General features: G+C 45.1%; 1 protein-coding gene across 1 annotated transcript; it reads right to left on the bottom strand.

The window, feature by feature from the left end:
- Positions 1-5,358: 5,358 nt before the first annotated feature.
- Positions 5,359-23,096, bottom strand: LOC133352645 (WD repeat-containing protein 25-like). The gene is made up of 7 exons (XM_061568414.1): positions 22,899-23,096; positions 21,564-22,429; positions 17,854-18,001; positions 17,024-17,154; positions 15,431-15,601; positions 10,994-11,134; positions 5,359-6,480 (listed from the first exon to the last, which is right to left on the bottom strand). Exons 2-7 carry the CDS (start codon positions 22,410-22,412, stop codon positions 6,256-6,258), a joined length of 1,665 nt encoding a protein of 554 aa, XP_061424398.1. The 5' UTR covers positions 22,413-22,429; positions 22,899-23,096; the 3' UTR covers positions 5,359-6,255.
- Positions 23,097-23,350: the final 254 nt, after the last annotated feature.

Raw genomic sequence — 23,350 nt, forward strand, 5'->3', positions numbered from 1 at the left:
GAGGTCAGCTGTAGGTTTTGCAGTGCCGAGAACGACTTAGTAGGCCAATCCTTGAGTGGCAATCCTTGCCACAGCAATTGCAAGTGAATGCGGTGGTAGCTCCAGAGGTATTTATTGTTTTTTCTTTACATCGCTCCCTCTTGGTCTGCCAATCAGTGTGTATTTTTTCCTCGCCTCTCCTGAGGCCTGTTTTCACCGCCTGCTGCCAGCTGAGTCAGTCGCCGGCAGTTTTCTCCCAGTCACCTGGGTTGATGTCGCAGCTCTTCATGTCCCGTTTACAGACATCTTTGAAGTGCAGGACTGAGCGACCAGTGGCTCGTGTGCCTGATGCCACCTCGCCGTACAAGACATCCTTGGGTATTCTGCCATCCTGCATGCGGCGCACGTGTCCCAAGCCATCTCAGCCGCCTATGACTGAGTAGAGAGTACATGCTGGGAATGCTGGCCATGTTGAGGACTGATGTGTTGGGAATGCGATCTTGCCATCTGATACCGATGATGCACCTGAGACATCAGAGGTGGAATGTATTTAGTCGATGTTCTTGATGGGCGTATGTTGTCCAGGACTAAGGACACAAGCCCGATACACCTGTACTTTGGTGTTGAGCATTAGGGACTTGTTCTCCCACACTCTTTTGGTCAACCTGAACATAACTGTAGACGCATTCCCAATGCACTTGTCAATCTCTGTGACAAGGGACAAATTGCAGGTCATGGTGGAACCCAAGTAGGTGAAGTTCTGAACGGCTTCCAGGGTGTAGCTTGCCAATGTTTATGGAAGGGGTGTCTCTGACATCCTGGCCCATGACATTGGTCTTTTACAAACTGAATGTCAGGCCAAAGTTGTTGCAGGCATTGAGTGTCTGCAGACCTTGTTCTGTGTGAGCTGTCAGCGTGGCATCATCAGCGAATAGTTCTCTGATGAGGACTTTGCGGACTTTGGTTTTGGATCTGAGACGGCCAAGGTTGAAGAGTTTGCTATCAGATCTTGTATGGAGAAAGGCTCCCTCTTCTGCTGTCCCAAAGGCATGTGTGAGCATAAGTGAGAAAAAGATGCCAAACAGTGTTGGCGCAAGCACGCACCCCTGCTTTACACCGCTGAGAATGGGAAATTCCTCTGAGGTGGTGCCGCTGTGCTGTATTGTTCCTTTCATGTTGTCATGGAAAGAGGAGATGACTGCCAGCAGCTTCGGTGGGCAGCCGATCACTTTGAGGAGTTTGAAGAGGCCTCCCCTATTGATGAGGTCAAAGGCCTTTGTAAGATCAATGAATGCCAAGTACAAGGGCATTCTCTGTTCTAGACATTTCTCCTGTAGCTGACGCAAGGAGAAGAGCATGTAAATCGTGGACCTTCCTGTTCTGAAGCCACACTGAGCCTCAGGATACATCCTCTCAGCTAGTATCTGTAACCTGCTGAGGACCACACGGGCAAAGGTTTTCCCGACGATGCTCAGCAGGGAGATGCCGCGGTAGTTATTGTAGTCCCCACGGTCACCCTTGTTTTTGTATAGGGTGATGATGTTGGAGTCTCTCCTGTCTTGAGGCACTGCTCCTTCTTCCCAGCACTGGCAGAGAAGTTTATGGAATTTTGTGAGGACGGCGGGTTTCGCACATTTCAGTACCTCAGGTGTGATGCCGTCCTGTCCCGGGGACTTGCGGCTGGCTCGTGAGTTGATGGCGTTGTCAAAATCACTACATGGCAAGTTTTCAATTGTTTTCATTTCAACTCAACGCGAGGCCGGTACATAGCACCGATCACAGAATAAGAAGTGTGCGGGGGCGAGGGGGGGATAAATCCAGAAATCAAAAGCCCCGAGATTGGCACGGCAGGGTTTGGTTTGGGGAGTCTCCAGCAGACAAGTGAAAGATTATATGGGGGGGAGGTAAGGGGGAAGATAACTAACACAAAAGGGAAGGGGGACGGGCAAGAGTGGGGGGGGGGGGGGAAGGATCACACATCAAGTTTTAAACACAACTCGAACACGCGTAGTAAGCACACAGCCATTGTGCGCGTGCGAAAAACCGTCAGCATTTCTTGATCAAGTGCACTGCGATCCCCCTGTCCTGGGCTTGCTCTTGTCAGATCACGATCAAGAGACAAGACGACCACCGTGTACTTCTTCAGGAACTGCTGACACAAATTATATGTTTGCACAAAGGCTGTGTGCTTTGTGTACCCATCTGTTGTTGTTGCTGTTGTTATTTTAACTGCATGGTTTTCCAGCCGGTGCTGTTTTCATTTTTATTCTGCTGCGATTGTTTTTTTCCCCATAGGCGGAGTTTGAGTTATATATTTGGGGTAAATGTGTTGTTAACCCGCCACCACCCGACACAGCCAATTAGTAAGGTTTGTCACGTAAACAAAACATTATTAGTACAGCACTAACCGGTGCTGGAGAGTAAATCCACATTTACAACTCGAGTACGACGTTTAGTCAGTAATTACAACTAGCATCATCAGGCGACAGCCAGATTTACTGAAACTAAAATAATAAAGGTGTCCAGTTTTGGGGAGGGGGGCTTTCCTCCATTTTGCCCCCCCCCCCCCACGCAAACTCCACCCATGTTTTTTCTCGTCATTTGCTGAATGGAATCACGCGGCATTCTCAACGCCCCATACGCTAGGTTGCCCGCCCGCCCGTGCACAGCAGTTGTGCCACGATTTAATTACTTAAGGTCCATTGAGTCCTGCATTGGTGGTGCTGGCCCTTTGGTGTGGGGGGGGGGGGGGTCCTGGGCAGAGATGACAGAATATATTTATCTAGACACATAAGTGATAGATTTAACACGTAGGCTTTGAACAATAAATAATAGATGTAGCAAGATGACATAAGGGAGATAATGAGACAGATGTCAACAAGATGCAATGATGGGGTTGGCATTCATGTTCACAGGCATTTCAATGTACTTTTGGTTCACCCCTAAAGTTTTCATGAATATAGGTCCCCTTGAGCTACTTGTGGGTCAACGCTTTTGCTATTTTAGCTTTTATTTGTAGCACCACCACTGTAGCCTTGCCACTGTGGCCCATTCAAGGGACGGAAATCGCTGCATTTTCCCCAGTAAATGAGATGATGTAAATCACAGAATTTGCACTGCGCCCGGACAAAGATCGTTTTCTGAATTGAGCATTAGCTCAGGGCACAGAAATTCAGCCAACACGACTGCACGGTCAGGCAACCCTCATAAAAGAGCAGTGCAGCATTGCAGTGCGTGTAGTGGCAGGATATATTGTGCCAATTATTTTTTTCATTTTGCCTGCATAAAATCATAAACACTGGTATTTTATTCACATAAAAGCGTAGATATTCACACACAAAGATCCCACTTGTTACAGCCTGCATGGACGACTGGAACGAGTGCTGTTAGCGAGCATCTCCAGTGGTACCCCAGAGATCGAACTTAATTCGTTCCAGAAGGCCATTCGAACACCGATTTGTTCGAACAGCGAATTAATTTTCCCCATAAGAATGAATGTAAAATACATTAATTGGTCCCAGACACAAGAAATCTCTCATTATAAAGCATTTTACAAGTTTACAGTAATAACATGTATAAAAGCATAAAAAATTGAATAAATGAATAAATATGGAATAAATGAAATAAATGAACATTGAACTTCACTTTACCTGTAGTAAGGAGAGTTGATGGCTTGAGTGGAAGGTGGTGAGGAGGAGGAGGTGGTGGTGGTGTTATTGTTTGGGAGTCCCCTTCCATAATAACGTCGGGTAACTGCCCTTCTGGGGTTCTTTCTCTTTTGTGCCTCTTTTCTGCCACTAACTGTGAGTCACTTGAACTCTTTCTGACTAAAACCTTATCTAAAGAGGTTTGTTTCTGCCTCCGTTTTAGGATGTTTCGAAAATGACACATTGTATTATCATTGGCTTATCACTACCACTAACCTTCTTAGGAGACATTGTGTATGTATAAACACCAAAAAACACTAAAATAAAGGAAATTAACGAAAAAGTTAAAGAACGATGTTTTGCGGGTCTGCACTGGGTGAGAGCTACGCGTTAACTGAGCCTCTCACATGGTAAAACCTTTGTCTGGGCAAGCATGATGCACGCTGGGCCATACGCGTCTCAGCCGTACAGGTTCTTTCAAGTCGCGATTGCCCGTTCGACCTCTGAATTTCGTTCGGTTTCCGGGGCTAAAAATGTTCGGAAATATCGTTCGAACACCGATTTGTTCGAGTTCTGGTGCGTTCGATCTCCGAGGTTCTACTCTATTAAGACCGGCCCAGAATGGCACTTCAGGATGCCCATGGACTCAGCGTCCCTGGCTGCTCTTAAGAGTTTGTTGGTGCTGCTCCAGCTGCCCCCACTGTCGCTGGAGATCGTTGTTCATGATGGGTCACGGTTGCTTGTTTCCAGGCTGTCCAATGAGCTTTACAATATTTATAGAATTGAACATCTGCAACAAGCGGCAAATACGCTACCGCTGGGCCACTGTGCCACCTCCCTTAAGTTGACTCCCAGGGGGAGGTCAAGGAAAGTTCAGATATAATTCGCCAAAAATGCTAATCAAGCCCCGGAATGAAAACAAAGCATTTGCCAATAACACTGCTTTAAAAAGAGAACCATGCATGACGTTTTGGGCAACAGCCCTTCTTCATAGAATGTCGCATATTATTTATATATTTTTGTATTTTAAGGCAGTGTTAGTGACAAATGTGTTTCGTTGTTTTTTGCTCTTTGCGCTTGTGCACCACTGCCAACGCAGCAGGAGCATCACTAAATAATTAGGTTGAATCAAAATCAGGTCACCATGTTCCATAGTGCAATGTGCCAACTACTGTGCACAGTGCTATGCAACAAAGACAAAGATCCCCCGCATAGCCTTAACAGACTTTTGGGGCAAGTGCTGTTAGCGAGCACCTTTGAAGGCCGGCACAGCACACGAGGGGGTGGGCGGCCAGCACCACGCCCGGCCGCCTTTGTCTCCACAGTGGCGATATTTACACACTGCATCAGGTACTCATTTGAGGCTGATGGACCTAGGGGAGGCCTAAGACTGATTCAAATAATCGTCACGTGCACATGAATATACACGGTGTAAGAAACCTATCTTGGAGACCATCACACATTCTGTGCAGCCGATCCTTCTGTCATCATCCATCCCCTAACGGCTTCACAATCGTTATCCTAAAGCAGTGAAACAATAACATTAAACCAGCAGCATCCAACACAATAGCATCCATCTGTTCACTCAGCTTGCAGATTAGCACACGGTCGGAGCATTTATTACAAGCTACTTTTTCTAGCAAATGTACCTATCCAGGAATACATCTTAGCAATAATAATCTAATCAATGATCTGCTTGTCAGCACGCATAATTCACAAAGAACCTTAAAAATGAGTTATATACGTTTATTCGTGAAATTGGCAACATGTAAGATTGCATTTCACTTGTAGACACTTGTTCAGATATTGCTTGATAACATATCATTGACAGGATTACTTCTGAAATGCAACAAAGTCGGGTAATCGTGAACGCAAGGATCTCAGATTGCTCATCATCACTTTCATGTCCCGTTAGTATGCGCCGTCACCGTTCCGCCTTTATCCGTGTGGGCACTTTCCACCTCTTCCAGCAGCATGGCACAGAAGGCCAAGAGTGCCCAACGAGAAGGCGCTTTCCAGAGCTCCCTCTGGTGGAGGCTCTTCCACCAGCGGTGGATTGAGAAATAAATTGCAGGTCTGCACCTTTGCCCATTCTTTGCAAAGCATCGCGCACTATGCATATTAAATATGACGCTTCGTTGACATGAATCCTGCGTTTTGTTTGTTTCAGCTTTGGAGCCATAAAAAAAAGAAGTTGAATTAATTGGACGTGATGTCCCACACGAATGTAAACGAAAACACCTCTAACTGGTGGAATGTCTGAAAGTTGCCAATTGTATATTTGCCAACAGAGGCAATTGGTGTCAGAGCTGTAAATGAAATCTCGTTGGGTAGTACTATGGCAGAGCGTCCAACTAGCTTCAGAACGTCACAGGTGTCAAATTCTTTATCCAGAACAGCCTCACGGAGGCTCAGGACTCTCCTTCAGGTCGGGTTCTGAATTGGGATGTTCGGCCAATTTCGCACACAGGATGAACTTGTAGTGGTCGGAAAAAAACCCACGGTCCGCGCAAGAGGACAACACTCAGGCAGCGCTCCGCATGGATAAAAACAAACAAATAAATAAAGAATTCACTGCTGCACCGCCATCCGTCCGGCCGCCTCCCTCCCTCTCTCTCTCCCCACCGTCTCAGTTCCAGACGCGAACACCGCCATCCCATCCGGCGGTGGCGAGCGTGCGGGGCAGCACGGGGTGGAAGGTGGCGCCCAGGCAGGGCCCGCCGGCGTGCGCCGCCAGCGACGCCAGCAGGCGCCCCGAGCGTGGGCAGTAGAAGCGAGCGGAACCGTCGGCGCTGCCCGTGCCCAGCAGGGAGCCATCGCGAGAGTACTCGCACGCCACGCCGTAGCCCTCCACCTGGCACGCGACGGGCGAGAATGCAAATGTTTTATTACGCGGTTGCGCTGTGGCGTCTCCACGGTCTGTGTTTTCGGGTAGCGCCCCACGTGTCGTTGTTCGGCTCGATGTCCGCGCGCTTTGCTCCATCTTCAGGTCTGCTCTGCCGATGAAATCGTGCCGACGAAGACAAACACATGCTGGAGAGCAGCACCTTCGACTACCGAAGCTCCAACCGCATGGAGCGAAATGTTGAACGCCGCGCTGAACAACGCGCGGTGCGACCAGAAAACCCACCGGGGGGAGGACGCAAAGTGTTGCTTTTAATTGACAAATGTTTAAACGTGTCTTTTTAGTAACACTTTCTCACGTTGAAAGTGTTATTCAATTAGATATGTCTGTCCATCCATAACAGGGGGGAAGTGAAAACACTCCTAAAGGCTCATTCATTACGTATCACGTTTATCCACCCTGGAGGAATGATGGAACGAGTTGAGTCACACATCTAGAATTTGACACCCGTGACCTTCTGAAGATAGTTGGGTGCTCTGCCGCAGTGCCACCTAAACAGATTTCATTCGTAGATTCGACACCAAATGCCTCTGTTGGCAAATATACAATTGGCAACTTTCAGACATTCCACCACTTCGAGGTGTTTTCCTTTACATTCGTGTGGGACTGCACGCCCAATGAAATCAACTGAATTATTTTATTTATTTAATGTCATATGGCCCCAAAGCTGACAGAAACACGAACACAAGATTGAACCCAACAAGGCGTCACATTTAATATTCCCAGTGCGCGATACTTTCTAAACGAATGCGTAAAGGTTCAACCCTTCAATGACTAGCTCATGCCACTGCTGGCGGAAAGGCCTCCTTCCATGCTGGCCAGGAATTGTGGAAGAAGGTGGGAGTACCCACAGTTTACCCCACCACAAGCAACCTGCTATCACCAACTGTGGTGTAATCTATTTATACTTCAAGGCGGACCAGAGGTCGCAAACGGGTTTTGATTCCTTACGTGTACCCGTACCTGGCCGCACCAGGGTCGCAAACGGGTACCCGTACCCGTACCCGGCCGTACCAGGGTCGCAACGGGTACCCGTACCCGGCCGGGTATGGGTAGCCGGGTATCGGGTAGGGTACGGGTATCGGGTACCCGGTTGCGACCTCTGAGGCGGACAGACATTTAAGATATTTGGGGATTGTTTCAACTGCCACGGCGGGAGAGTGAATCGAACCGCCAACCTCTGGACTCTAACTCTATAGACGAAGACAACACCCTAGAATTGTTGCACGCTGCTATAATTTGGATGAATGAATTCCATTTTTTGGTCCATTTCACATTTATGTCAAATTTCAAGCAATCAGCAATTTAATTTGTGGTAACATTGTAAGAACTTTGGCCCTTGCCTAGTTCTTTAGGTATCATGAACAAGTGGAAAATTATAACACGTGACTTTATACACACAGTGGTCCGAAAGTGAGGACGTAGGGTGATTATGTTTATTTTAACAACTCACATAAAGCGATTTCATTTATTTTAACAAATATTCAAGCTGCCTTCCATGAACATTAATGCATGCATGAATTCTCTTTTGACATAAATGCAGGACTTAAAAAAGAAGATTACAGCTGCCTTCTTTTGCATACATAAAAACGGATTGAACTCGTTCGTCATTAGTCACTTAAAATTCCATTTGTAAATGTCACCTGAAAAGGAAGAAATATATATATGTATATGTTAATAATGATAATAGATCAAATATTAACTTAAAACAATTAAATGTTTTAATGCCAGCATTAAAAGAAATGAAATAACTCGATAGTGCCCTGACTTTTGGGTCACACTGTGTATTTATATTTCAAAAGTCTACCAAGCCACAATTTAATTCTCTTAAAAGGCTTATTTTTCAAAGGGCAAAATCTATTTCCCCCAAGCCAAGTGCAAGACTTTAATGAATATTTAATTTCCTTTTGGATGAGCGCGTAATCCTCTTTTTCAGCTCCACTAAAATGTGGAGCTACCCTTGAATGGCAACGACCCTCGCAATTCCCGAAACCGCTTAAACCATTCGGATCATCGCAACACTTCTCTAGCACCCTACAACAGAAAAAAAGTGGCGCGGCTCGTGCAGCAGCAGCAGCATCAGCAGCGACAACAAAAAAACAATTCTATATTTTCGTGTGCATTTACAATTCTTATTTTACATATTACATTTCACTGCAGGGGGTAACACAATTAGGCAAGCGGGGACTCTGCGGCGGAGGCGGGCGAGGGTAGGGCGGGGGGAGTCGGAGCGAGCCAGAGAGCCTGGGAGGATGATACAGAACTGTTCTCTTGCGTACGAAGGGAGCCATCAATCACGACGGTAGCCAGAATAACCGAGCACCCAAAGTCCCTGTCGCGCCCATCCGTCACGCTAATGGCGGCGGCGGCTTTCTTAATCACGGGGCTCATCGCGCGGCTCACGAGAGCTTCCGAGTTTCCGAGCGTCTCCCGTGTCTCTGCGCGGGCGAGAGGTGTACAAGGGCTATCTTGTGCGCTTCGCTCTCTGCCTCCCACCGTCCTCTCAACCTGCACCCCCCCCCCAACCCCCCCGCCCCCTTTCTGTACTCAACCATGTGCGTTAAAAAACGTTCAGACCCAACCCCATCAACCTCGTGAAAATTAAACCTCCCCAGCAACACCCACCACTCTACGCCTTAGTCGTCCTGTGGTTGACCTAATGCGTGCAAATGGCAGGCGTGTAAAAAGTAACTTGCTGATTCTGCGTGGCGTGTGCGTCTATTTTTAATTTGTTTGGTTGCTGGTTTACTGTTGTGCACGCATGAATCATAACAACCAAACAAAATTCTTGTTCATAAACACTAACATCGAAATAAAAAGTTGCTGCAGTTTTTCTGCTGTGTAGCTCTATGCTGTACTTGAACATCTCGAGAAAAAGAGCTCTTCAGATTCCTCCAGTGGAAATAAATATTCAGATTCTGCTATTGGGTTATACCATGCGTTATTCAGTACGATGTCTCATGCGTCTCTCAGACATTCAGGAAAAATCCAAAACCCATCAGAGAAAATATACAGCCCTTTGTCAATCCACTAATGGATGAAGGCCACCACCACCCCAGGACATGTTGGTTACGGGGGTTGTTCAACCGTCATGCAGGTCAGTCTGGGTTGGCAAGACCGGATCTATAGTGCTCTATAATTAAGAATATAATTATGTTTCTCCACAATGTTTCTTTTATTTGTCAGTTTTTTATTTTATTTTAATCATGTAGAGTATAAAATATAATATTACTTTCAATGTAAATTGTCTTTATTTATAATATGAATGGTAAGTTATGAAGGGTTTATAGTGTGAAATTGTAAGTTACGAAGGGTGGGAACGCATCCTCATGTACTAATGTTATAAGTTATTCAATATAACTCATTATCCGGGCGAAGCTCAAGGAACGCATCGACTTCGTACATCGAGCTATTACTGTACACGCACAAGCACTGCAGTTTTACGTAAACAAAAAACAAAACGCGGGGAAAATATAAGTTCCACAGTTGTTATGGTCACCGACAGAGGCAAAGAGGTCCTTAAATAATATTCCCAAAGCGATGGTTTAAAGGTAGACTGTGCAATCCATTAAAAGTGTCTGACCGTGACAACGGCAACATGACTGCGCTGGGTGACAGCCCATCGCGCGATAACTACCTCCAGCGCACCTGGGCCTCGTCAATCACTCTTACTCATTTCTGGCGAGAATGATTCTCATTAAAGATAAGAGGCCGCACGTCCCACGCCTGCCATCGAGTATTTATCAGTTTGTGCGGCTACATCCTGGCCCGCGCTAAAGACCTGTCCAGTTCAATTAAAATTTAAATACCTGCTCAGCCGGCTTGCTAATATGTTAAGCCGAGCATGGCAAGTATGCATCCTTGACACCAAATTGCCAGCAAATTATTAGAAAAGACGTGGCCGAGATAGCGTTGGAATACTAAGCAGGGGATTATTACCGGGCTTGTTGTGATTTTGACCTAGTCTGAAATTAGTTTTTTTATTCATTTATGAATGAATTGGGCGATAAAAATATACAGTTGGTTATCTTCATTAATTGGTGATTTCTGGTGAATTGTCGTTTATTTGGTATATGTAAATGCCTATGATCGATTGATACATGCATCTTGATGTTGTGTGTAATTTGTACAATACTTATGCAAATTTTATGCAAATAGTGTGATATGTAAATGAAACATATTGGCTAATGGCATGAAAAAGTCAAATGAGAAAAAAAAACATGAGCAATGATATAAATGAGAGAGTAAAGACGACACCAGAATAATCAATTGCAGAATTAAATTGCAGCCAGCGTATAGTGACAATTCACCAAACGCAGTTAACACAATCGTACAAATTACAGCAACGCAGTAGCAATGTCTTCACGCAGGAAAGAGACTCGCAAGGAACACCGATGTCCCTTTCGCCAAATTCACCTTGCCCTTTGACCTACGACCCCCACACCCCAGCCAGAGAACTAACCGTGTGGCCTTCGAAGCGCTTCTTCTTGTCCATGCTGTACGGTCGCTGCGCGGAGAACACCGCGATGTAGTTGCCGTTGGTTTGCGCCGCAAACACCGGCTCGCGCGGGTGGAGGCAGAGGCTGGGACACGTGTATCTTTCCTGTCAGAATCAAAATATGTATTTATACTGGAGGGATCCCATGAGCTATGAAGTTGCTTTTTTCACAGATGTCCACCTAACCCCTGTCCACACAGGCCAGGCCAGGGGTAAGGTGGGGGGGATAGTTCATGAAACATCACCATTCTTAACAACAAGAGATGCCAACACATTACTCCGGCTCTTTGATCATTGCACTGGCTTCCTGCAAAATGCAGCATTGATGTTTAAATTGTGCATTCTACCTACAGTTCATTATTGATTACACTGGTCAACAAAAAAATAAATAAATTCTGGCCTGGACTTTTGCAGCTGTTTTAGACTAATTTCAGGGTGCTGATTCCAAATCTGATCTCAGATTTGCTCTATCACATCTAATTTTTATGCTATCGGCATAACCCATTTTCATTGATTTTACCCGAAATTAATTCTGTCACTTATGATTGCAAGTTGTTGCGAGTCAGTGACTGCTTTAGTGTTAAAATATGGTGCTGTATTTTTAGGATAGTGTGTTTATAATATCATTTTATGTAGAAATCCACATTTTTTTTTTCTGCAGTTTTATTGAAAATGCAATATTTTATATCTCAAAAACCTGATGTGATAGACAAAAACTGATGCCAGATTTGGAATCAGCACCCCAAAATTACCTTAAAACCGTTGGAATACCTTATGCCAGAAAAAGTGTGTTGACCAGTGTTATCCACGGCCAGAGAGTCGCATGTTAAATAAGCTTGCGAGCAAGTAAATCATGTACGCTCGCTAGTTCCATTCTTAGCGCGTGCTCCTTATTCACCTATGGTCCAGGACTAAGTGCCATTTTGACCAAGAGCCACAGACACCTTCTTGGTTCTTTCGGTAAAGTCACGTAGAAGGAAAATAATAAAATAAAAATGAAACATAATAAAATAATTCTCACGACGTTTCGGCCACAACGCAAGCAGCCGTCTTCAGGTGGAGAACAGGTCTGTCGAGAAGGCAGAGTCTGAATGACTCTGAATGACTCTGCCTTCTCGACAGACCTGTTCTCCACCTGAAGACGGCTGCTTGCGTTGTGGCCGAAACGTCGTGAGAATTATTTTATTATGTTTTATTATTTTATTATTTTATTATTTTCCTTCTACGTGACTTTACCGAAAGAACCAAGAAGATGAATCCCTGCAGTCACGAAAGCTTTAAATCGAAAGCCACAGACACGTCAGAAAGTGAGCTGTGTGTATGTTGAACTTCTGTCACACATACGTCGTCAAGTGTGCTAATCAGAGGTGCTCACCTGCCTCTGGAACTCTGTTCCAAATCACATCAAGATTGCTGGGACAGGAATGCTGACACAAACACATATTTTAAATAATTGTATTTAAACATGTTTGAGTTGGTTTAACACGTAGGTTTTCGCGAACAATACCATCCATAATAGAGGTGTTTTTGGGTTAGATCGCGTAAATATATAAATGTGTCGTTAAAACCCGCCACCACCCAACACAGCCAACTAGTGAGGGTTGTCACGTAAACAGAACGTGCCAATTCGTCACTAGTACAGCACTAACCGGTGTGTTGGAGAGCCAAGCCACAACATTTACAATCTGAGTACGACGTTTCGCCAGTAATTACTTACAACTAGCTTCATCAGGCAACAGCCAGATTTATGGAGAAGTTCACCTGTTTCAAAAAACACCTCTATTATGGATGTTTGAGTTAGCTTATCTTTGAGTTGGACTGATTGGCCAATGGCATTTTTCGAGATTCTATTGGATTGTAAAGTTCCTTGTAATGGTCTTCCTGAAGAGCACATATAACAGCAATGTATATTGTGTTAATGGATCAACAATAACATTTGCATCGTTTACAATTCCCATTTGAACAGCTAACGCTGATATTTTGGCCCATGATTAGAATAAAAAAAAAAGTGATTTTTTTTTCCTTAGAGGTCGACAATCAATATAATCAATTCATTGAAAATGAAACATCAACTGCATATATAATTAACAAAATGGATAATATAATAAATTCAATTACATGTATGAAGGGTTAAGTGCTTACATCAACATTTAATGGAAAATTCTTATTACATTTTGACACGTTATTAAAGTATTTGCACGACGGGGCTGCCTCAACAGCTATAAATCATCGATGAAACTACATTCATCTTTTGATGGATTTACAGCTACCTACATTTTAAGATGGAAAAATAGCAGTGAAATGTTATCCTCATATATACGGAAGGCCTTCTCAATCATACGAGCTAGGGCAAGCCCCCCACTCCACACACCAATAAGTCATGTGACAGTCAACCATTGCACACTACCATTATTGATTAACTTCAGGTAAAGCTCATGAATGTTTGCAGAATGACAGGCTTTTTTTCAATAGAAGGCTTATATAATGATTTTTAAAAAAGGTTTTACCCTTTCTGGCAAAAATATAGGTGTTAAGATGTTAAACATCAAATTATAAGGCATCTAAATTCTGCATTAACCACCCATACCTTTGGTAAACATTCAAACAAATATGCTTTGATAATGTATATTGTCCTTGCAAATGATTGGCCTACACCAGAGGCAGCCTCCTTGATGGCTTTGTCTCACCGGTTGCTAGACATAAGAGCGCCGAAAGGCGAACGGCAAAAGGGTGCTGCAAATTCCAAAGCATTCATATTTTGGTTTAAGTAGTTTTATATGCTGGACCCGTTTTGTCTTAAAGGGTAAAAGCCTCACTTGTTTTTTTATTATCTTAATACCAGAAAAAGGGTCATGGAGATAGAAGGTATATATATATATATATAGCTTGGTTAAACTCATCTAGAGACAAATGCCCTCCCTGGTGACTCTTCATTCTAATTAGCATCTGCCCGAGGTGTCATGACAACAGTGTTTGGTAAAGCAGCGTGGACAACGTATTCCTGTTATTCACCTCATTTAAATCTTACTCGGTCTCCGTGCCTCTATTGCTGTGCAACCATACAAAGACCTTGATCATAGTTGATTAATTGTTTATGTAAAACAATCTCAATACATGCATTAATAGCAATGCCTTCAAATCGTTACGTGCTATAAAGGGCCATGTTTCGAAACGATGACGATTACATTTTTTTTCCTTTTAAGGCCATAGTGTTATTGACAAATGTGTTGATTTTTTGGGTTAATTTGTGCGTGTGCACCACTGCCAAGGCAGCAGCATCACCAAATAATGTGCTTTTTTATTTTCAAATCGATTTAAAATTAGAGATGACATCAATATACAAAACCTTTACTTTCTGATGTTAGAGCTTATTATACAGTCCGTTCTCTGATGTACAGCATGCATAGCAATGCTGCCCTGTGTGGATTTCTGGGAGACAGTAAAAATCTAAAGACTGACTGACACCCAAGTGCTGAATTTTCAAGTCCAATCTTTAGGCCCACCACTGTTGCAGCTGAACATTTAAACATATCATTAATTGTGCACCAATAGACACTCAATCTGTAATTGAATGGAGAAGATGGGCAAACGAGAAAAAATAATTGTCACAATTTCCCACTCACGATTAAATTCAGAAAACAATTTTTTGTTAAGCATTGTTTCGAATCACGTGAGCTAATCACATGTAACATATATGAATCTAAAATAATAATTGATCTTTGCACATGCGATCGATGGAAATATCGCGAGCGTAAGGATCGTGTTTACGCCACCACACTGGCCAGTGAAGGGCGAGTGAAGGTAGGGAGAACAGGAGTGCAGTACAACGATCGATTTTGCTGCGCTACCTTCTGCTGCTATCCACATAGCCTGGCAGCCTATAACCACCTGATGCAGAGAGTGGTCACCCAGCTCAGCACTATCCACCTGCTGACGTGGCCTAGAGGTTGTACATTGTTGCAGGTTCATGGTTCAAATCCAGTGGCCAACCTGATTAATACTGCGAGTGTATTCATAAATATACGCAGTGTCTGATTCACGGTGGACATAATGGGTCCTGTGCTGTCATTTGCAAGAATGGGCCATTATGTGCCGGCATCAGGGTCCAAATTTCCAAATCTTAAAAAAATTACCCGCAAATGACTCAACTTGAATGTACGTAGTAGTAATCATCATCCCCGACTGCAGAAACTTAGCAAGACCTTGCGAAAGCGAGGCTTTCCTGGGTATACAGGTGCAAATAATAAAAATAACAAGAACTGCTTAGCTTCCAAGGTCTGATGAGATTGGGGGAAATTTTAGACGATTTCATCATGAAAGCCTGAAAATAAAAACCACTTGCATACACCGCTGTTATATCGAGTGCATCAGGTGTAATGAGGTACGGTGAAGGGCACGCACGTGGAAGATCTGGTTAGAGATGCGCGCGCCTGTGCCGAGATCCCAAGCGAGGAGCGTACGGTCGGGCGAGTCGCGGCTGACAGCGTCCGTGCTGGAGATGAACTCGTCGCCTCCGCGCAGGAACAGCATGGCCAGCACCTGCTGGCAGGGCGCGCGGAACTCGCGCAGTGCCTATGAGTGAAACACATCAACAGCAGCGGTCGTCAGCATTTTGTCAAAGAGTACACAGTACGTATAGCCCTGGGATTAATCTCTCATCGATTATTTTTGCTGGTAAACTGGAGTAGGTGTCACATTTCTGGTAGACGCAGACAAGGAGAGAGAGAGGCATACTGGCTGTGGTGTGCTGGGTGCAGAAACATTTTCTAGATCACTCAGCCAAACAAACCTGGCTGATATTGGGGTTGACATCAAAGGATAAAAATTAACCCGTAAAAACAAAGTTTTTCACTCTAAATCCTTTATATGCGTGGCGGCTAGAGTCCTCTCGTCCTCTGGCTTGAGATGGCTGCCACCTATGGGTCAGATGATTGTCTGCTAGCATTAAGCAATTGGTAATTAAATATAAAAAAAAAATTCCCTAAACAGTGTAAAATTTTGGAATTTTTTTCTCACGAAAATTAATTGTCACGCACAACGAGTCTGTGTGGAAAATGTCAGCTCGATTGGATCACGGGAAGTGGGTTAAAAAACGACCGAAAGATTTGCACGGTCGTAAGCAAGCAAGCAAGCACGCAAGCAAGCAAGCGAACTTAATATAAAGGATTTAAAAAAGGGCAACTCTACTCCAAACTTTTGGACAATGGGAAATAAGCCATTATATGTGCTCTCCTAAATTTATATCTTTCATGGGTTCGCAAGGACACTTACCCTCCAACTTAAAAAAGGCAGCTGAGACAACCTCTGGAGAATCCAAATGACATTCACTCTGACCTATTTTATTATTTTAGTAATTGAAAATCATCTTCATTATGTTAATCAGCTAAAGTATGTTTTGGGACAAAAAAAAACTATTCTCACCTTGCAACAATTACGGATTGTTCTTATGTATCCCCAAAGCCCTCTCCACAACTCTCCAGCCCGCCGAGACTACTGATGAAATTCGGGAGATTAATTTTCTCACAGAGCGGGGATCCCAACGCTGGCCCACATGTAACCTCGACGCACCAGCCTAATTGTGTGGTTATCTCAACTCTGCAGCCACCACCAAAATCCCGGAATGTTAAAATAGAAGTGACTGTATTGTCATTTTTATTCAATGGAGGCTAGCGAATGCAACGAAGATGGACCGGTATTTAATTGTGTTTTGCAAAGCATTAATGCCATTATTGATCTTTGAGATTGGATAAAGCGAAGCAGGGAATTGAAAATAGAGGAACAACAATGATCTGGAAAATATTGAAATTGACTTGCAAATAGTATTGACAATTTAAGAGGAATGAATGAAAAAGCCAAAGATAAAAAATAAACAGACACATGTGCCCTTGTGATAAGGAAGAAGAGGGATAAAAAAATACTGGGTTCAAAAAGTATGACTCAAACCCATGCTTAGTGTGCATATGCAATGAAACATGGGATGGGATCTGCCAGTACCTTGCAGGTCCTTAAGTCCCAGGCTTTTGCTGCAGAGCTGAAGCCTCCTGAGATAAACAGGTTCGGCTGGCAGGGGTGCAAGGCCAAACACATGATTTGCGAGCCATGGTCGATCCTGGCCATCACTTGACCTACGAAACACAACGGAGCACAGAGCGTGATTGAATTTTGTGAAAACAAAAGTAAACAGTGCAATTATGAATGCCCGGAGCAACAATATGAATTGAGGTGCATAGTCATTATACCTTGAAACACATATCCCAAACTTCTAATCGCAAGACCTTCAAAGCAACTTTGAACCATTTCTGAGTACACGCTGCTCAGGACCAAATGGAAGAATCTGTTTATAAATGTTCTATGCAAATGTATTACATCTGGAAATAGATACAAACGTTTCATTATCTAGTCCATATTTTTTATTTTCCTTTTAAAGCACAAGTAAATTAGTCTGCCTTGTGGCACAGGCAATTCTCAACCTAATTATCAGGCGAGCCGGTAATTATTCACCACGCACCTTTACATCAGCCGCACCTAGTTTACACAACAAAGGCTCATTCCGAACAGCGTGCTTCAGCCGCACCGAACCTCACAAAAATAATATTCAGGGCCTACCTTGGCTCCTCCCACCCTCAATCAGAATATATACAAGGACCGTTTTCTTGGAATTTCTCTTACTTGATACAGCTATCGTGCTGTGACGGTTCCACCTGAAGACAGAAACTTGCGTTGCCTCCGAAACGTGATTTTTATTTTATTTTTATTTTACTTTTATTAATTGTAATTTTTTATGTACGTGACTTTACCGAAAAAACCTAAGAATAATTATTCACCAGTCTCCACGTCGCTCAGGCAGGTGGCAGAGTCAAACCCGCCGGTGAGGACACGGCCTCCGCACGGCATCCAGAGTGCAGACCGCACTGCAGCAGTGTGGTGCCGCAGGGTCTGCACGCACAGCCCATGACCCACACCATCCCACACCTGTGCACACCACAACCTCGGTCATGTCACCTCAATCCAGTGTTTAAAAACAGGTGCCGTAATGCACAGGTGCCGTTATGTACACCACCCCACATACCACGCAATCCCACACCTACATTTCGTGTAGGTTGTATTTTTTGCCGTGGTTGCCGAGTTTTGCGATACATGTTATGGGAAATGATGCATTGCTGATCATTTTTCAAGACCCCCTTAGGATACTTTTCAGTTCTGTCCCGGTTAAATGTGCATTAACGAAATCCAAATTGCCAGCCGAGTCTGGTAACAGCGATAAAACTGTAAAAAAATATAAATGAAATTCAAACTGGTTCGGTGGAAATAATAAAATAAAAATAACCAAGTTCATGCCATTCTCAAACCACTAATGGATGAAGGCCTCCCCATGCCATGTTTTTAATGGGGGTGTTTTGACCCAAGCTTTACCAGAATGGTCAATGCGAGTTGGTAAAGGGGTGGGGAGGGTAGGACCAGTCCTCATATCCCTTGCCACTGTTGTTAGTCATGGCCAGGAATCCATCTATAGCTGATGTGAGGGCAGGACCAGCCCAGATATTCCTTGCCAATGTTGTTAGTCATGGCCAGGAATACAGATGTAGTGTAAAAGTGCCGACTGTTGTCCAAAAACGGCAACTGCAGTGGACGAGCAGTACATACGCCGTGAGCATATACACTGTTGTGCCGGCAGGGCGGAGGAACTGGGGCAAGGGTCATGGAAGACCCTATCTAAAAGCCCCTGGAACCTGCTAGTGGGTTCGAGAAGAGAAGCGCGGCCAGGGCAGAGCCAGGCCGCACCGGGTAGCATAAAAGCGGCTGAGAGCGGGAGCTCGTGGCTGCCGGTTCTGGGAGTCAACTCGTCTCGTCGTCGCTGTCGTCTTCGCCACCTTCGTCGCTCCCGTCTTCGCTAGATATTGCGCGGCCGGATAGTTGTTGGCTGTCTTGGCCGGCGCCATCAGTGTTACACGGTCAGGGTTGTGTTAAGGCTAGGCTAGACGACTAGGGAGAGAGCGAGGGCGAACCTGTGAAGGTGTTAATAAAGAAGGTGCTCCTAAAAAACTTTGTCTCCCACTCCGCTGACATTACACAACTATAGCCAATGAGTTAATGCACAGCATGCTAACTGCTATACAACCCCAAAACAAAAGACAAAGATAAATACAACGATCCCCCATGTAGCCTTTACAGACTGTTGGGGCAAGTGCTGTTAGCGAGCACCTATGAAGGCCGGAACGGCAAACGAGGGGTTTGATGGACATTACGACGCCCGACCGCCTTTGTCTTCCCAGTGGCGATGATTACACACCACACCAGGTACTTATTTGAGGTTCTATGGAGTGATACTAATAATAACAGATAGGTGTGGAGCCACTCAATATCAAAGAGCACATTGGGATGCGGACATAATATACTGGCCCCCTGCCAAGAGTCACTGTCGAGGCATATCCGGAGGTAATTAAACAGAGAATAACATGAAACTCTCAAAATGTCATTCGTCGCGTGTCCAATTTGCACCGCACGCTTCTTTTTAATTGCCACTGCGTTTGCACAGAAAGTAGTTAAATTGAAGCTAACACAAATTAATGCGTTTCTCCCTTGGCAACCGGTGAGCCACTGAAAAGTGGCATAGCAAGCTGGCTCCATCCAATTACAATGGCCAGGTTCGCGCACCTTATGTAAATTGTATTATACAAGACGGTCGACATCACAGGTGCCATTTGACTACATCAAACATGAGCGTTTGTTAAGTCAGCTAAAGAGCCAAGCGGGTTGAATGTTTACATTTGTAAAAATTGTCATTTAAACGTGGAATTAGGTCTTGGGAAAAGACAGTATGGAGCAAACTACCCTGTTCACGAAATCTTTTTTGTGTACTTTGGACATCACTAAACTCTCGCTTTACTTTTCAATCACTTAAATCAACTTGGAACAAAAAAACTCAACACATTAGTCAAAAACACTGCCTTAAGCGTTAAATGGGTAAACACATATATACTTGATGATATTTTTGGCAATCACCCATCTTCATAGCCCATCTCTCTGACCTCGATGTTCTATGAAGCAGGAACATTGCCCAAAACGTCGCCACGTATACATATTTTCCCATTTAATGTAGTTTTATGGACGAAAGTGTTGGATTGTTTTTGTACTCGCACTTGTGCACAATAATTTGCTTAAATTAACTCGCAGAATTCTGGCCACCTTTTCGAAGAGCATTGGCTGATTGCAGCAGACGGTGTCAATTGGTGCCCAATGAAAGACACCCGGTTCAATGTGTAATCAATAATAACGTGCGATCCAATTATTGATTGGCGTGATGTTCAGCATGTACTGCAACACATTCCTGCGGAGGGAGCTGGTAGGAACGTTGGGTTGCTCGGTCAATGGCCAGGGTCAACGGCGGCGTGTATTCCGCAAATATGGTCGACTGTGAGGGCGGGCACAAGCCGGCGTGAGTAGGTTAAACGTTGAGTTTTATAAGGGCACCACGGGGTGACCAGCCCCTCCCCACCCAGCCCCACCCCTCCCACCCCCCACCCAGCCCCTCCCTCCCCACCCAGCCCCTCCCCACCCTCCCCTCTCCACCCAGCCCCTCCCCACCCTCCCCTCTCCACCCAGCCCCAACCCCTCCCATTTTTGGATTCACGACGGACGGACGGACACAATAATCCCCTGTGGGCTGGTGTAACCAGGAGGTTCCTACCAGAATAGCGTTTGCATAAGCGACATTGTGAAGTCCCTTCCGTCAAACGACAGCATTCCAGCATTCACAATTAAACACATTTGCAGTTGCCGCCATCTAGTGGTAAACGTCGAAAACGGTAAAATGATTTAAAAACATTTAGACATAAATATTTTGAGGCTACAGAAACTAAACAATTTTTTGTTATTTTACCAGCTAAGGCCCACTGAGCTATTGATATGCATATGGCCATTGGAGAAAATAAATAAATTGTTGTACTGGACTTCAATTCTCCTATGTGTATGCGTCCTGATTTCACCAACTTGCGCTGACAAGTGCGGTGTAGAGACGCGGGTGCATGGTAGTACAACAAACCTAATGAGATCGGACTAATTTCAGCGATCTGGTGGTCACAGGGGTATGGGACCATCCATAAATGACGTCACGCGACGATTTTTGACCCCCCCCCTTTCGTCACACGACGTCACAAAAAGTTAGACCCCCCCTCAAATATGACGTCACAAAGCTCTGCCCCCCCCCACACAAAAAATGCTTCAAATCGCTTTAAACTATTGTCATTGTAGTGCGTATTTAATATGGCGCTGCACTCTGATGTTGTAGGATAAAACATTTATTAAAAAGTAAATTTAATTAAGTGTTGTCTATATTTATTTAAAGTTGCGCATTTTGATGTGACGCCACATTTCCCAACCCCCCCCCCCCCTCGTCACACATCGTCACAAATGTCTGACCCCCCCCCTAGGTGCGTGACGTCATTTATGGACAGCCCCTACATACACGGGGAAGGGGTCCAATTCAAAGCCTTCAAATGTATCGTGCACAGCCATGGATTACTGCGTGAAACACCTTGACAGTTTTGTCCATGGAGGCGGTCAACAGCAGGTGGCTCTGGGTCCGCACAGGGCACCAACGAAGGGCATTCACCGCCCCACCGTGGCCGGCCAGCTCCATGTAGATCCGGCTTGTCAACTGCGTGCCCGAATACTTGCAGTCCAGGTAAGGGGCAACCACTGGCGAGATGCCCCTGATGAGTGCTCTGTGGTCAGCTGCACCACTGCTCGTCTTTTGGGCTTGTCCACCGTCAATTCCACCGAGCTCACCCTGGCCCACACCAATACCACCACCACCACCACCGGTGTTCCCATCTTGAGAACCACCCCCATGGTCTGCAGCGTCACCAGCATCTCCACATCTCTGTCTTTTCGACACGTACGGTCTAATTGCCCCGAAAAGTGGCGAGGCTCCGGGCGAAGGCAATTCAGGTGGCCGTGTGTCCTGCTCGCTGAGCCTTTGTCTCTTTGGCACGTAAGGCCTGAGAGGGCCAACATTGATGGGTTTCCCCTTGGAGGAGTGCTCCGACCCATGGGTTCTCTGCTCAGCAGTTGCCTGCTTTTTTGCAAAAAGTGGCCAAGGAGTGGAAGATGAGGTCCAGGGCTTGGGTGCCTCAATGTGCTGTGCCCAGGTGTTCACAGTGTTGAGAGGGGTCAGTCCCAACCAGCTGATGTTGTTGCTGCTGCTGGCAGTTCCACTTTTCGTGGCAATGACACACTGACCGCCGTGGGATGTGCTCTCAGCAATGACTTGAAGACTTGATGACGACGCCTTCTGTGCGTGCTTTGATGTTATACCACACTCACCAGTATCATATTCCTCTGCGTCTGAATCGGAGTCACCGTACGCCAAAAGTGCCTTCATTGCGTGGCTTTCTCGCTCTTGCAAACAAAAAAATAATCAAAATTTTAGTTGCAAATCAGAAACGTTTCCTAAATGCTGGCTGGGTTGAGATGCCCCCTGCTGAGCTTGCAGGGCTTGGGCGATACCAATGGACACAACTGCCACAAAGCAATGTGTGGCATTATGATGATAAATGACTGGTGGTTAAAGTTTATGCTACAGCCAGTGGACTGTGAAAGGTGCCTTTAGTTTAAAATAGTATCTTACCAAGCCATTATCGCATTTCAATTGCACTACAGTAATTGTTATAAAAGGGCATTGGATATATTACTGTTTATACAACGTGTATTATTGTTAGTAACCACTAATACAGCTCAGCACGAAGAAAATACCGCAATCGTAATGTCATCTTCATACATTAAAGATGTTAATATTGCTGCGGCCTACGCGGGCGTTCGAGGCCTACGCTCTTGCCTAGCACCACTGGCCGTTCTAGGACGAGCTCACCCGGGGGCGCGCACGTCCCGTTGACCGGCGCTGGGGTGTACGGCGCAGACTTGTGCCGACTTTTCACCGCGTACCGAGGGCTGCATCAACGGGGTCAGAGGCGAGCAAAAGGTGGACGAGACGCAGACGTCGTCTAGCGTGCGTGGGGAGAAGTTTTAGCAACAGAATAGCGATACGCGTTTGTCCGCACCGATAACCACGGTGAGAGATTAGAACGCGGCTCCCTAGCGCTCTCTAGCGTCCACTAACTTCGTGTTACCGAAGGCTTGCTGATGCACAGACAACTACAATTTCGCATTCAGGTGGTAAAGCCAGAGTAAATTTCGATTTAAAGCTTTCGTGACTGCAGGCATTCATGTTCTTGGTTCTTTCGGTTAAGTAACGTAGAAGGGAAATGATAAAATAATCAAAATAAAACATAATAAAATACAATTCTCACGACGTTGTGGCCG

The sequence above is a fragment of the Lethenteron reissneri genome, chromosome 41 (genome assembly GCF_015708825.2).
Source record: "Lethenteron reissneri isolate LAM-NWPU_2019-01 chromosome 41, ASM1570882v1, whole genome shotgun sequence".
In the NCBI taxonomy this organism is placed as follows: domain Eukaryota; kingdom Metazoa; phylum Chordata; class Hyperoartia; order Petromyzontiformes; family Petromyzontidae; genus Lethenteron; species Lethenteron reissneri.

Bases quoted from the DNA above. Each gene is read 5' to 3' on its own strand.
- LOC133352645 (XM_061568414.1), bottom strand. From the start codon at position 22,412: ATGAAGGCACTTTTGGCGTACGGTGACTCCGATTCAGACGCAGAGGAA. The intron at 11,135-15,430 runs GTGCGTGCCCTT...TGATTCTGACAG, and splicing joins TCTCTAACCAGATCTTCCAC to GAAAGATACACGTGTCCCAG. The intron at 6,481-10,993 runs GTTAGTTCTCTG...GTCGCGTGCCAG, and splicing joins AGCGCTTCGAAGGCCACACG to GTGGAGGGCTACGGCGTGGC.